At 46.0% G+C, this 13,561-nt stretch overlaps 5 protein-coding genes across 5 annotated transcripts; 2 read left to right on the top strand and 3 right to left on the bottom strand.

Moving 5' to 3' along the window:
- On the top strand, positions 1 to 1,989 carry V1513DRAFT_134191 (uncharacterized protein). Its single transcript, XM_066894195.1, has one exon. It carries the CDS (start codon positions 273 to 275, stop codon positions 1,830 to 1,832), a length of 1,560 nt encoding a protein of 519 aa, XP_066752594.1. The 5' UTR covers positions 1 to 272; the 3' UTR covers positions 1,833 to 1,989.
- Positions 1,990 to 3,621, bottom strand: V1513DRAFT_134190 (uncharacterized protein). Its single transcript, XM_066894194.1, has one exon. It carries the CDS (start codon positions 3,177 to 3,179, stop codon positions 2,148 to 2,150), a length of 1,032 nt encoding a protein of 343 aa, XP_066752593.1. The 5' UTR covers positions 3,180 to 3,621; the 3' UTR covers positions 1,990 to 2,147.
- A 2,415-nt stretch (positions 3,622 to 6,036) lies between these two features.
- V1513DRAFT_381622 (Metallo-dependent phosphatase-like protein) lies at positions 6,037 to 7,549 on the bottom strand (the record flags this gene model as incomplete). The annotated part of the gene is made up of 7 exons (XM_066895079.1): positions 6,037 to 6,191; positions 6,253 to 6,610; positions 6,665 to 6,769; positions 6,822 to 7,037; positions 7,091 to 7,146; positions 7,198 to 7,353; positions 7,414 to 7,549. 7 exons carry the CDS (start codon positions 7,547 to 7,549, stop codon positions 6,037 to 6,039), a joined length of 1,182 nt encoding a protein of 393 aa, XP_066752592.1.
- A 3,779-nt stretch (positions 7,550 to 11,328) lies between these two features.
- On the bottom strand, positions 11,329 to 12,274 carry V1513DRAFT_447656 (cupin domain-containing protein). Its single transcript, XM_066898421.1, has one exon. It carries the CDS (start codon positions 12,124 to 12,126, stop codon positions 11,656 to 11,658), a length of 471 nt encoding a protein of 156 aa, XP_066752591.1. The 5' UTR covers positions 12,127 to 12,274; the 3' UTR covers positions 11,329 to 11,655.
- Positions 12,275 to 12,545: 271 nt separating this feature from the next.
- On the top strand, positions 12,546 to 13,536 carry V1513DRAFT_447650 (uncharacterized protein). Its single transcript, XM_066898420.1, has 3 exons — positions 12,546 to 12,815; positions 12,887 to 13,294; positions 13,379 to 13,536. The coding sequence occupies exons 1-2, from the start codon at positions 12,651 to 12,653 to the stop codon at positions 13,274 to 13,276; spliced, it is 555 nt and encodes a 184-aa protein (XP_066752590.1). The 5' UTR covers positions 12,546 to 12,650; the 3' UTR covers positions 13,277 to 13,294; positions 13,379 to 13,536.
- The last annotated feature ends 25 nt before the right edge of the window (positions 13,537 to 13,561 follow it).

Here is a 13,561-nt window from a genome sequence, read left to right as displayed (position 1 = left end):
TGTGCGTGCCCGCGATCAAAGAGGCTTACCACAAACGGTAGAACAGGACGATAGATAATACAGAATTGTTTCCAATAAATCATTCGAACTGTTAGAAAAAATCTATTTCCAGAAGTATGGAGTGATTCTTTGTTACTTTCTGGGTGTTGAACTGCCCTCAGCCTCTTAAGGTTCTACATTTCGGCCTGCCTCTGCAGGATCTGTTGTTTACTTCCACAACGATCACCGCGATCCTTGACGAATAAGTATGTACCACGAATCGACAGCTTCTAATGGAATTCCCAAAAGCATCTAGAACATACGACTACGAGTTGCCCAGGATCCCAGTCCGCTGCCTCGCAGAAGGCTGCAGTTTCCTTGCGGCCGGTCCGTCGCAGGAATCCAATCACCGCATGGTGCTCGCGCACATGATTTTTTCTGAACAAAATGAGGCTCACAAGCTTGTTTCTGACACGTGGCTACGATTTTTTAATGAAGATTTTGATCCGTTATTTGACGAAGCGCCGGAGGAGGGGGCGGAGGCGGAGGACGAGGATGATGATTTGGAGAAAGTGCGGGTGCCGGAACGGTGGATGTTCGACGAATGTCCGCTGCCTGCGTGTCATGTTCAGCTAAGTGATGCGTCCCGTGAGCGGCTTTATTCGCATTTGTTTGAAGAACATGAGGCTGCTGACCTTGAGATTTTTCTCGGTTTGCGTACGATCGAATCGCAGGAAGGCATGGTAGTCGAGTGGAGGGCGACGAGTAATGAGGCTCAGAACTACGAAAATCCTGGACCAGAGATTGGACAAGTAGCACCAGCGGATGTGGCTGCTCCGAGCGAGCCTTCCTTGGCCCCGAGGAAGAGGAACGCAGCCAAGGCATTCGCTTTTGAGGAGTGGGCGCAAACGAAGCGAGTAAAGTTACGGATCGAATCGATCAGACGCAATCTAAAGAGGAAATACGTCAAAGAGGGAAACGAGATCCCGGTGAAGGGGAGTCGTGAATATGAAAGGTGGTATCAAACCATCGATCAAGAGGCGCGACAACAATACCAGACAGAGGTGGAAAACGGCGGCAGCGCGACGGAATTGCGAGCGACGGAATCGATAGACGACTTGTTGGCGATTAACAACATTTTGAAGATAAAACTTGACACATACGTTAGCCAAGGTAACAAGATACCGAAAAGGCATTTGCGCGAGTTTGGAGGATTCTGGCGGCATATGCATAAGCTAGCTTGTGCAGAGTATTATGATACTAAGCTGCGTCACTGTCTTGGCCGACAGATGGATAATCTAGATTCTTTAGCGCCAGGCACTAAGGAGATGTGCGTGACGGATATCTCTCAAAATAGTATTCATCACAGCAAAGGGCAAGAAGGGAATACGGAGAACGGTTGTGAAGATGGTGCGATTCAGCAGCTCAGAGAAATAATGCAATACCTTAATGCAGGATACACGGCATCTGAATATGGAACAGGGGGGTATTCGAATTGGCTTAGCTCAGGCGACGGAACGGCCAGACCGGAGCATGAATTTGAAAATCCAGCGCTTAGACAGATTAGAGAAGATATTAAACGCCAGTATATGAGTGCAGGATACGCGATTCCGGACGATGGCACTCCCGAATATATTAAATGGTTGAGCGCTGTTGATAAAACGGCAAGAAAGATCAATAAGCAGAAAAGCGAGACGCCGGACTTACTAATCAAGCAGAAGACGATGTACGATGATTGGCAATGTAATCCCCAAGATCCAACAATCCAGCAGATTACAGATGGATACATCAACACCTACGGACAACCCAGCAAGGAACTAAGGATATCGGAAAATATCAGTACTGAACAGTAAGCAATTTTTTTACATGCAGAAATGTAGCAGATCAGATGGCTAGATAACGTCCAACATTCCGCTGGCACTTTGCCAGTACTGTCTACTGTCTTTATATAGTGGGAATAAACTAGATTAGCCGCCTAAACCATGGGCGGTTTTTTGGTCCAGAGGGATTGGCTTTACGTTCTTTCATCACCCTTTACAAAGTGCATCGACGTAATACTTAAAATTTGTATCCATAACTTAGAAAAGCCCAGCAAATTCCCCGAAAACTCCAAAGTCCATAAAGAGTGACGCCCGCAAACCAATAAATCCAAAACAATTCTGTCATTATTAAATAAAGAATCCCGCGGTATCACTAAACCTTCTCTCACGTTGCAGTATTAAAGCCGGTGAAGGGGGATAAACCATGTCAAACTCGACTAACTTGTCAGGCAAGAGTAGTGAGTCAACGATTCCCAGGTCTGGCGATGTCGGGACGGAGAGTAAGTCAGAGGTAGGCGTGGATGTGAAGAGGCTGCAGTAGTCACTCCGCGGCGTGTAGTATGCGGCTGTGGACTGTCCTGCAGTGTACTCTGCCTCGGTGTCGGACTCGTCTTGAGGTGCGTTAGTTGAGAGGACAGAATCGAGAGAGTCGTATGAATGTGGGGCGGTCATGACGTAGAGTTGTGCGTCGATGGTGCTATCGCTGACGGATGAGTCACGGTAATACGTTGTGGAAGGCTCGGCACTGGCATAGCCGGCGGATGGAGTGTAGACCTGCTGACGAGACATGACATGAGCTGGGACTTCGCAAGCCGAAGACGATTGTCCGAGACTGTGAAATGTGGATGCAGTCATTTCGAAAAGTTGGAAAAGATCCTGGTTCGCGGCCATGGAGTTGAACGCTGTATCTGCATTTTGAAAGTAATTGTCGTCGGCCTGTTTGTCAACATCCGTTTCCAGCAAATCACGGACGTCGACTTGATTAGGACCTGACGGCAGGGGTTGCGACTGCTGCACAGACAAATCCGAGATATAGTCGTGGTTGATGACTACAGAGCAGCCAGCATCTTCTTCTCTGTGGGTCGCGAAATCAAGTGAGTCTTGATAGGTGTCGTCATTATCGACATTTCCCGGGCTGGTAGCCGGAGACTGCAGATCAAGATCCTGCTCTTCGTCCGGATCTGGCAGACGGTCGTGCTCGTGCTCGTGCTCGTGCTCGTGCTCGTGCTCGTGCTCAGACGCACGCGATAGGCGACGGTTTCGGATGCCTCTCTGGCGCAAGCGTTCGCGTAGCCTGTAGGCGTCGATCTGGACCTGCTGCTCTGGGGATATATATAATCCTTTCCTTTGCCGTTCGATTAATCTGCGGGGATAGACCATGCAATCGAGGAGTAACTAGTACAAAGCGTAGAATTGGACTGTAAGTAGGGCAGACAGGACGCGGTGGCATGAGTGAAGGGTGCCGTACGGCTGGGAAACGCGCGGATAGTTATAATCCGCCGGTGGAGAAGGGATGGCGCGGGCATCCCGACGACCGGGATTAGCCGAGATTAGCCGCACGGTAAGAACCTGGTCAAGAGTGACGATAGCGACGAGCTGTTTGGCGGAGTGCCAGTCACAGTGTTCCCAGAATTACCGAGGCTTTGCTGACGTCATTTGTCGAACATAAGTGTGCGCGTCCTCCTCAGCCGCCTGCATTCATATCTCGCACAGACGTAGCCGCGGGCGCACTGCCTCAACCTCGTATTACCGTCGAGGCTATGCACATCTGTTATTAGATGTCAAGGAGAGGTGCAGACAGTCCTTTCGTGTTCGTATAGAATGATATTTCACTCACGAGCAGGGCCGTCCACGGAAAATGAATAGAAGCATAGGCACATTGCCACCCACGTTCGGATTGAAACCTCGATAATCGATAACGAGACCAAGCGATGTTTCGTGTGCATGGCCTTGCAGAGCCGCGCGGCTATAGCCTGGCATGCGGCGGGTTGCCCAGCCAACGCATCACGTGCAATCCGATATCAGCTTTCGATACGAAGGCTGTGCGACTTCGCCGCGCACGGCGCCGGGGCTATTGTGCGATTCGTGTGCGACTCTAAGCCCCATTTGGTTGCTGATTGGCCGCTGCTTGTGTGAGATACAACCCAAACCCAAACGGTGTAAACGGATTAATGTTATTAGTCATTATTATTGACATTTTGTGCCTGGGTTCGCGTCCTAAATGAAAAAGCATTATTTGTAAGATTATGGCGTCGTACGTCATCGATGCAACGGTGCGACAGTCCCAGCGCGACTAGACCGTTCCCGGCATTGTTGTGTGCTTACGCAACAGAATCTAATACATTTGGGAAGTATTATTTTGTGAACATGCCATTTACAAGTTGCATGCATTCGCGACTTCCGTCAAAGCCCAGCCGTAATAACAGGGATCAGCTGACTACAACATGTACTGTCGCAGCATCAGTGTTCGACACAATACACCATTTCCAATGACTCATAACTTCAGAAGACATGACGAAGATGCAGAACTCCCACACTTCACATGCCAGATACTAGTCAACGTCATTCTCAACATCTATTGCCAATACTCTAACCGTTAACAATTCAAACTCCGTATCTGTCTAATTACATGTGCGCGCCTACTTAACTCAACGCTCTGGCGACAAATCCGTGATGTCACAAATAAGTCCTTTGCCATTGTATTTACGCGGCCTCACATTGGACATATCTGTAATCTGTTAACAGTATGTTGAGATACTTCGTCATTCGTCACTTCCAATTACGAGACGACATAAGCTACAAAAAGTTGCCGTAAAAAGGACTGCTTATCCCTGGCTATTCGTAACTCGCCTATCCAATTCGCCTGGCGCGTACGTCATCCGAGCAATGTTTAAAGCCACTAACTTGATCATCGCCCCGATACATACAATCCGACCGCTGCACGTCAAACGGAAAGTATTTTTTCGGCATGTTGGCTCAGGACAAGCCTGGGTACTTTTTGGCGCCATCGTGAGTGACTATGTGCAAATTTACAATTCTCTTCACCCTCAGCCAATGTAGGACGTAAATATAATTACGAAAGATCAATAAGATACCCCAAAGATACAAGGTAACTTCCATGGCTGTTCCCGCGTGAGATGCTCAACGCAGCACGTACTAGTGGAAGTATTCCTTATTCAGGATATAATCAAGAGCGAGCTCTCAGAGTCCGCTCCTTGTCTTGATCGAGGGTAGCGGTCTTGCACTGTCGTATTGGAGTTGGCTTCGGCCAGGATATATTAGGACTTTGAGTGGCTGCGGGACAAAATATATATAACGAGCTCTTCATTGCATTTGTCTTTTTCTGTTTGGCACAAATTTGTCCCTGACGAATGCGCTCATTTTGGCGATATTCGTTGATTCGGTGATGTTCCTCGGGCGTGAGTAAGTCACCGCGTTTTTGATCAGTTTGCGTGGATTCATTAGCAATAGATACATCACACTTTGGTACACTCCGTTAATTCGCCATGACGCGCTAGCAGGATAATATATAGATCGTCAGCGATGTGAGTTCGGAAATTTAATAGCGAGTTGGATGCCAGCGTATTCGCGTACGTTGTGTTGATTCGGAGACGGAACTCTGAGGTCATCCACATTTTCATTGCGCGACGTGGACGCGTAGATGTTGTGACGAACGTCTTTACGAGGTTTGCGTAAGCTCATCCATGTGCAGCTTCTATTGACGCGTCTCGGACGACTTACGGAGTTTGATGACAGACACTAAACCTATTTGGATATAGCCGCAGCATTTTTGCAAGTGAGAACTAGCCTAAGGTTTAACGCTCGCTCTTAATAGGCTTAGCGCACGTTACTAGCATCTAGCCTTTCCCGTGATCCCCAGATTTGATTCTGCTAATAAGCAACCTGAGATTACCTAATATACTCTTCTCTACCTACCCGCATGTAAGCCTTGCTGTTAATTACGAGTGAAAATCTTAACCAATTCTGACCGTGCATCTTACAAGCGTTGAGAGTTGAGTCGTTGGGAGTTGCGTTCAACGTGAGACTGCGCCTTTTCGACAATGTTCTTCTCTGGACGGACTTCACAATTAATTCATTTAAAGTCCACTAAGTTACAATAACGTCACAATAATCAGACCCACACACAACCATAACTTATTCCGCTTTTCGAAAACCTAAGAATTAAAATTCTGAGAAGGCTCAGATGACAATTCCACCTCATCCTCGATTATCTCAATCACTTTGAATGCTGAGTAATTTCAAATGAGTACAGCGGCTTCAAGTCGTGAGGGACCGGGTAGAGATCATTATTGAGATACTGCATATCCCGGACATAGTATTCAACATTAACAGATTTCTTGCTGATGTCCATTGTGACAAATCCACTAGGCGCTACGAAAAATATTAACACAAATTGCAATACCATACGCATCCAGATTAAGGTGTTACATACCAGTTTCTGCATTGGCGGCAAGGAATTTTGCATATGGGCCAGTCTTGATGCCGTTATTGCAATCACCAGCCTGAGGGTAACCGGCAGCACCCGAGAGAACGTAATTCGTGTTGTTATACTCATAATGGGCTAGACAGTGGTCGTGACCATTAAGCACGATACCATTGTGTTTCTCCACAATCTCGATGAGCGGCTGCAAGTCAGTATTGTTGCCAGAAGAGGAAATGTATGGGTGATGTAATTGAAGAAACTTCCAATCAGCCTTTGATTTTTCAAATTCTTCCTTCAAGAACTCAACCTGGACATTATTATCCTTGTGACATTTCTGGGTGTATTCATTATAGTAAACCGAGGTATTCTGAGACAATCGTTATTTGCAGGTACTAAGTAATCATGAAGATCCAAGTCTCACCTTTTGATATTTACTTAAAAAGCAGTCCGAGTCGACAACAACGAAAGTCGCAGTCCAATCTTTTCCTTTGAGATCATAAGAATAGTAGGGACTTCCTGTCGTTCCCTGCCATAATATTAGCGTAAATGCCGAAGAATCAGTGGTCAAGGTTAATTACGAAATACCAACGGTCGTCATAGAGAGGAGCGACTTTGGTCTCGAAATCAACGCCACTCTGGCCCTTAACGACGTCATGGTTGCCAAGACATTGGTACCAAGGAGCATAATCAAACACTCCTTGGCTGTACATGTCGACCCAGGCGGCCTGGAAGCGCAAAATTCCGCCAGTTGTGAAGTCGACACCACTATCATAGAAATTATCTCCGACAGAAATCTGCACTGATTTAGTGATTGTATTCTTAAAATGTAACAATGGGATCAACTGACAAATGCACTGCAGTTCTTCATGCTGCAGACCTGTCCAACATAAGAAGCAGTATCAGCTGCGGTGAATAATCAGCAAGCGAAAACACTGGACCTCAAAATTGCCTCACTTTGCAGAGCAGTTGCATTGGTGATGTAGGATTTATCACCAGGATCACAATCATTTTGGACCTCAGAAGGGATTGTGATATTAGCTGCCTTCAATGCGGGAAGGACTTCGAGACAAAAATGGTCCGGGGCTGGTGTCCAACCGGTCCAGCCGTAGTCTGCAAAATTGTTAGTCTCGAAGTAGGCTAAGAGCTACGTCAACAAAACTGGAAAGTTACCTCCAATGACTCCAACTGTAAGGACTTCTGCTCCAACAGGGGCAACCAATGACCCTACTTTTCCATGGTGACGCTTCGCCAGGACACCACCAAGGTAGGCCGCGGCAATGAGAACGTGTTTCACTCCACTAACCATGTTGAACCAAAGCTTAAGATAACGTCTGTGATGTCAGCTATTGGCTTTTCAAAGCAAGATATGACTATAAGGCACAGAATTCTTCATCTTTAAGTACTTGGCATTTATTCTTAAGGGTACGCGTGAAGATCCACTAGCCTTGCTAAAGTGGATCGTAATCTGTTACCAATCAGAAGTTCTCATTCGATCATGCTTTATTGCCTCGAGTGCGAGGTATTTTAATGACGACGAATCGGTAATGAAGAGGAGATTGTGGACCAATGAAAATTTTGTCTCCTTTGCGGTCAATATCTCTCCGCTGCACAATGTTATCCATGATTGGAAAATGTAGGCGCACCAGTATCATTTCGCCGAAATAGTCGTGGATGAGATAATAATACTTTCGAATTGAATTGCTTAGGACCGGGACCCAATGGACATGGCACGTGTTTACTTAATAATGTGCTAATTGGCGAATTGGTTGTGCATGTGGATAGTGGACGAATGTGGAGAAATGTGGAGGCAATTCCATTCCCAGCTTCGGCTACTCTATAACCGTATGCAGACGCGCTTTCACGCATTCGGCCCTCAATCCTCCAGTTCGCTCCGGTTGCCTACTCTTCTATTCATCCTATCCATCCAAGTTTCGCAATGTCACCTAACATTAAGCTCAGGGTTATCGATATGGTTTCAATCACGATTCTGAGCATGCGTTCGACTTACCGACTGCTGTATGTTTAGTTTAATGCCTTCCAAGCTATTTTTGCCCTGGTGCCTATTATTAAAGCACTTCGGCAATCGAATTCCGGATCTGCCTAACGAACTTTGCGGCGCTAATCCAAGTTTGTATTAGCGCTGCCTTGCAAGTCTGCATTCGATCCTCAGATATTTGACTAGCCGCACGCCATCGTCATGTTGTTCACTAAAGCTGAGTCTCTATGCGGCGCAAGTTACAGGCATTAGCTCGGCTGAATTTCAGGAAAAAGGAATGTGCGGGAAATTAGGGACAACAGGAACCCCCACCGAATAATATTATCGCAGGCAATAGAGATGGGGGAGAATGATGAAGGATCAACCCATACCCTGTGATCTTCAAGGGCTTGGCAGGGGCAACTTGTCTTCTACTTGGCATTCCAGCCTGGCCCAGATGTATCCCCACATTTGACAGCACAGAATCAGAGCAAAAATTCATTCATTGCTGCCGTGACAGGCGGGGAAAATTTGCATGGGCATTTTGGCAGCAGGATGCGGAGTCGTTGTAGCTACAGATCTCTATTAGCCTTCCTGGCGGACACTTCGACTCCCCTTGGCCAAATCATATTGCCAGAATAATTCCATGCTGAGATGATCCCTGCCATCCATAATTTAGGGTTCTGTGTCCAATATCAGCATCAAATTTCTATAACAGGTAAATTTTGTGGCGTTACTGTGTAAGCATTCCCAATGACTAACCTCAGAGCGATTCAAGTTAGTAGCGATCTGGTACCTACGGAGGGTTCAGGGTTCGCATTCGCATTTGACGGGTCGGAGCTGATTCGGACTTAATACGATTTTAGGTAACTCCGACGTAATTCCGTCATCTGGCGACGGGAACCCTCTTCTATGCTAGTCCCAATTAGGAATGGGAGTTTTTACACTCCATGAATCTCCTCATTTAACTAACAAATTGTACATGCAAACTCTAGCACGTTCTATAACTTCTATCGTTAACCGGTCAAGTCCTTTCCTTTGTGATTGTCCCGAATAGGTCGTGGTGGACAGAACTTCCATCGTTGACTGCACTTGACTCAACGGCCAATTTCCGGCTTGATTTGACGGTCGAGAGTCAGAGTCTCAAAACTCCCGCAAACTCCAGTCACAAAAAGCAATCTGTATCTAACTCGAGTCAGGGTATGCCTTTAGGCTGGACACGATATCGCCTACAAGGCGATCTCGCTAGGGATTGGCACGGATAATATCCAGGCCAAATTTTCCTTATCCATATCCGTATCCATATCCGTATCCAGATATATTGGCTTTATCCATAATTCCATATCCGTATCCGTAGTATCCACGGATAGATCACGCGATTATAAGCCTTTGCTCAGTCGTGCAATCGTATGATAACAGTGAATGGCTACGTTATTATATTTTTTAATTATAAAAACTCAAATGTGGGTCTATTTATATTAAAATCATTGCAAGAACTAGGCTGAGGAAAATGGAACCTAATCCAAAAATATCATGTGAGTCACGTGACGACAATTTGGAGACGTATTCAGCAAATACAAGTGGGAATTAAGTGAGAATGAAGTGAGAATGAAGTGCTTGATACGTGACGACAATCAGGACACCGTAACTCCAAAAACAGGCCCTTAGTCAGTGGTATCCGTGGATATATCCATGAATATGACTAATCAGTCTGGTCTTATCCGTATCCGTATCCATATCCGTGTATATCCATATCTATATCCGTATCCACGGCGGATATCCACGGAAATATCCGTTATCCGTCTATCCGTGCCGATCCCTACTTCTCGCACATATCGGATGATCGTAACACTGCAAATTTTGAAGGATGACGACATTGGTAAGGCACGGATACTGGCAACGGTAAGTTATATCTAAGATCATCACCGATACTCCAACAAACTTTTTGCTTCTACGGAATATAGACACAGAGGCAGACAATTAAGTGCTTTCTCAGTCACTCGTCGATCGTCGGCAACTTGCATCACAGGATCCCTTTGGCTGCTACCTGTGTAGTACGTTGGCTGGCGCAGCAATTCATGCATTTGGTCAACTAGCTGCCTTTACGCGGTGTACCTGTAAGTGGAAAAGATCGTCTCCATGATGCTCTCGCGCGTCTCATGAATAGAGGAATGAAAATTCGTTTTTGACGAGAGCTGCGATGAGGCTCCTGCCAAGGTATTAGCTATGTCGTGCACACTGTTGGACCGGTCCAGAAACGAACCGAGGTAGATTGCGGACAACAACAACACGAGCCGGATATCGAGCGTGCACTTGTACCGGCGCTCTTCTTCAATGCCGCGGCTGTGTACGCCCTAGTATCCGCATTCTCTTCCAGGTTTCTCTGTGAACTTGTCATCGATCTTTGTATCTCCATCGTGCGCGAGGTAGCCGTGTGCTCAGAGTCCGTCATAGCGGTTGCTGCGTGGGGTACCATGTAGTCAAACTAAACAAATAACTGGACAAACTTTAACACGCAAGCTCGCGCGTGTGCCGCGTTTTGGACAGAATAATCTTTCCCTACAGCGCGGCCTTCAGATCCTTACGCAAACGACCAGTTTCTAAGCGTTAACGACTGGCCGAGGGGTTATTTGAGAGCCGATTTTATTTACTATTGTCTATTATGTCGAAGAGATTCCTTTGAAGAAGCTGCTGATATATAAGGGTCTCTTCTTGGTCATAAGGCTGATAATGCTAGGCTGTTGCTTCCTGAAGAACGCCAACGAGAGAGTGTCAAAATGTCTGGTATTTCTCCAGATGATGCTGCACATTAATTAGTAGTCGAACTCTGCCTTAATAAACACGACGTCTTCCAAGGATATATAGACATAGGAAGTCTCTTTCCGTTGATTTCTTGTCCTATTTGCATCTATCTACGTGCTACAGAACAATCCGTATGGTGTCTGGATGCTTTATAAAAGATGTTATGATTAGTTTGCTATGGTGCTATAGAATAGATCAGTAGTACCGTTAATATCTATATGTTGGAATAGTAAGGTGCTCTGTAAATGAACATTCCTGCTAGTTGACTTGGCCAGCAATTGCAAGAGCCAAGCGCCAGACAATCTGGCCTGGGGAGACTAGTTTAAGGTTGGAAGTTTTACACTCCTGTGCCAATGCCATTTCTTTCCGAAAATCACAATTGTGCGCCGTCCATCCATTAGCATCCTGAGCAGGCTGGGGTTCCCAGTGAGCCTATGATGTGCGGCCTTGGACTATATTGTGTTACTAATTTAATGTCGTCTCAGAATAGCTCACTAGCCATGGCACGTTTCAGATAGTCCTCAAAGTGCATTTTCATTTGCAAGAACAATGATTTAGTAACCGATATTGTTTGACAATCATGAATGGTGTAGATAAATAAGCCATCCTTAAACAAGTGTGACATTTGAGCGTTCCTAAGAATAGGGACTTCCGTCCTTATGCACAGCGATATCACCGGACTCAGTGGGAAACCAAGAAAGATCGTCGTCTGGATAGTAACACACATCTCCTGGAACTCTCGATCCAATGACCAGGTAATGGACCACGGCGTCACTCCGATTGATCATAAGATGCGCGTTCCGATCCTGCGCTTTAAAGCCAATGCACATACCGGCTGACAGCTTGCATTCGCCATCGTTCAGGACCAAGGTCGGTTCGCCCTCCAGTATGTAGAGAAACTCCTCCTCGAGCGAGTGCCAATGCCTCAGCCCTGACTGCACGCCAGGGTCCAAAGTAATCAGATTGACTCCGAGTTGGGTCAGGCCGAATTGGTCCCCCAATCGCAGAAAGGCAGTGCTTGTCGCCAGGGAGGCGAACGGGTCCGGATATGGTGATCCGATTTCAGGACGAGTGTCCTTTGCCACGAGTGGCTTTCCGCTCTGCATTCTCCACCTAATTTTAGCTGTTCTTTTATGACGTTTCAGACATTTAGTATGCGGTATTACTTACGATTGCTATTTGCTAAGACTTTGACAACGTAAAATGTTAATGTATGTCCGACAGGACGTGTTCAGGATAATTTCCCGAAAATCATGTCGGGGATCCCACCTTATTTCGGTACAATCGGTAAGGAAAAGGAGGGATAACCCTTGCCCTAGCGATTTGTAGTAAGTATACTTATCCGTACCTTATCGCGGTACTGTAATCTTGCGCCGCCATTCCCGGTTTGCTCTAGTCTGGAAACTCTAAATAATGAAGCGATCATGATGATTCGTGGACGCGTCGTTCTAACCCTTGCCCTCATTGTTTACTTCCTAGAATTGTATGTGTACGCGTCGTTGTTTTTTTTTTAAATTCCTTTTTATTTTTTTTACACCGTTACTGCCTAGTTCAATCTTTTGTACAGTACGATGAATAATGATTATTTTGTCTTGTATACTATCGTATCCGTTCTGACCTTGTGTTTTAGATGGAATTGGACCAAAGTGAATTCGTTTTTAAGGACTCGGAGTACTGTCGGAAGTGTACGTCTTGTCGCACTTGGGTTCGTTGTGAGACTTTGCAAGAACTTCAACAAATGTTTGTCAGCCTTGATGGTCAACCTCTCAGGAGCTGTAAAAAATGTCGTGAAAATGTGAGTGTGTCGATGAGTTTGGTGATTTCTAGGTCTGAATCCACGTTCACGTACTAACTACTTGTTGCCAGAGAGCAGCGAAAAGCCAAAGCCGAGGATCGAAACGCGCTGGCTATGACCACGACGAGTGCTATGAGACTCACGACGAATTTATTGAAGCCTTGTCTTCGTTTCTGGAGCAGCATGACAACCATAAATTTGATGCTGCTGCACAGTCTCTGAAGGTAAAGACAACACTCACGTCGACCTTTGTAATCGGAAATGATATCTCCGTGGCGAATTGCGCACAGGGCGGAGACCTTGACTTACAGAAACGGGCCGTAATGCTTCTTAGAAATGACATGTTTGATTGCACAGGGTATTACTTTCATTTGCGACGATGGAACCATAGACCCGATGGGCCAAGGTTCAATTTGACTTGCTCGCTCTCTATTGAACGTAAAACTGAGCGCGATCTTTAAGCATTCAACGGTATACAGGTACGGATGTGTATTTCCACATTTCCAGAATTACAATCTGTATTCTGTCGTGGTAATAGATGTTTAACGCAATATCTTGTTTAGCCGCGAAAAAGTTCTTTGACTGCCACGGTGAACTTCACATAAGCTTTTCGAAGGCGAATGGATCAGCCACCATAATTTACGAACACAGCGGCCATGCTGAAGCACCAAAATTCCATATCACGGACGAGGTACAAAATTACATCAAAGCCCAGAAAGGCTTTCCGCCACGACAGATATACCAGA

Source organism: Lipomyces chichibuensis, assembly GCF_038497645.1.
Source record: "Lipomyces chichibuensis strain CBS 12929 unplaced genomic scaffold V1513scaffold_24, whole genome shotgun sequence".
In the NCBI taxonomy this organism is placed as follows: domain Eukaryota; kingdom Fungi; phylum Ascomycota; class Lipomycetes; order Lipomycetales; family Lipomycetaceae; genus Lipomyces; species Lipomyces chichibuensis.
This window is presented reverse-complemented; position numbering and strand designations above follow the sequence as displayed.

Coding starts and splice junctions, on each gene's coding strand:
- V1513DRAFT_134190 (XM_066894194.1), bottom strand. CDS start 3,179: ATGGTCTATCCCCGCAGATTAATCGAACGGCAAAGGAAAGGATTATAT.
- V1513DRAFT_447656 (XM_066898421.1), bottom strand. CDS start 12,126: ATGCAGAGCGGAAAGCCACTCGTGGCAAAGGACACTCGTCCTGAAATC.
- V1513DRAFT_134191 (XM_066894195.1), top strand. CDS start 273: ATGGAATTCCCAAAAGCATCTAGAACATACGACTACGAGTTGCCCAGG.
- V1513DRAFT_447650 (XM_066898420.1), top strand. CDS start 12,651: ATGGAATTGGACCAAAGTGAATTCGTTTTTAAGGACTCGGAGTACTGT. Junction 12,816..12,886: donor GTAAAAAATGTCGTGAAAAT/GTGAGTGTGTCG, acceptor ACTTGTTGCCAG/AGAGCAGCGAAAAGCCAAAG.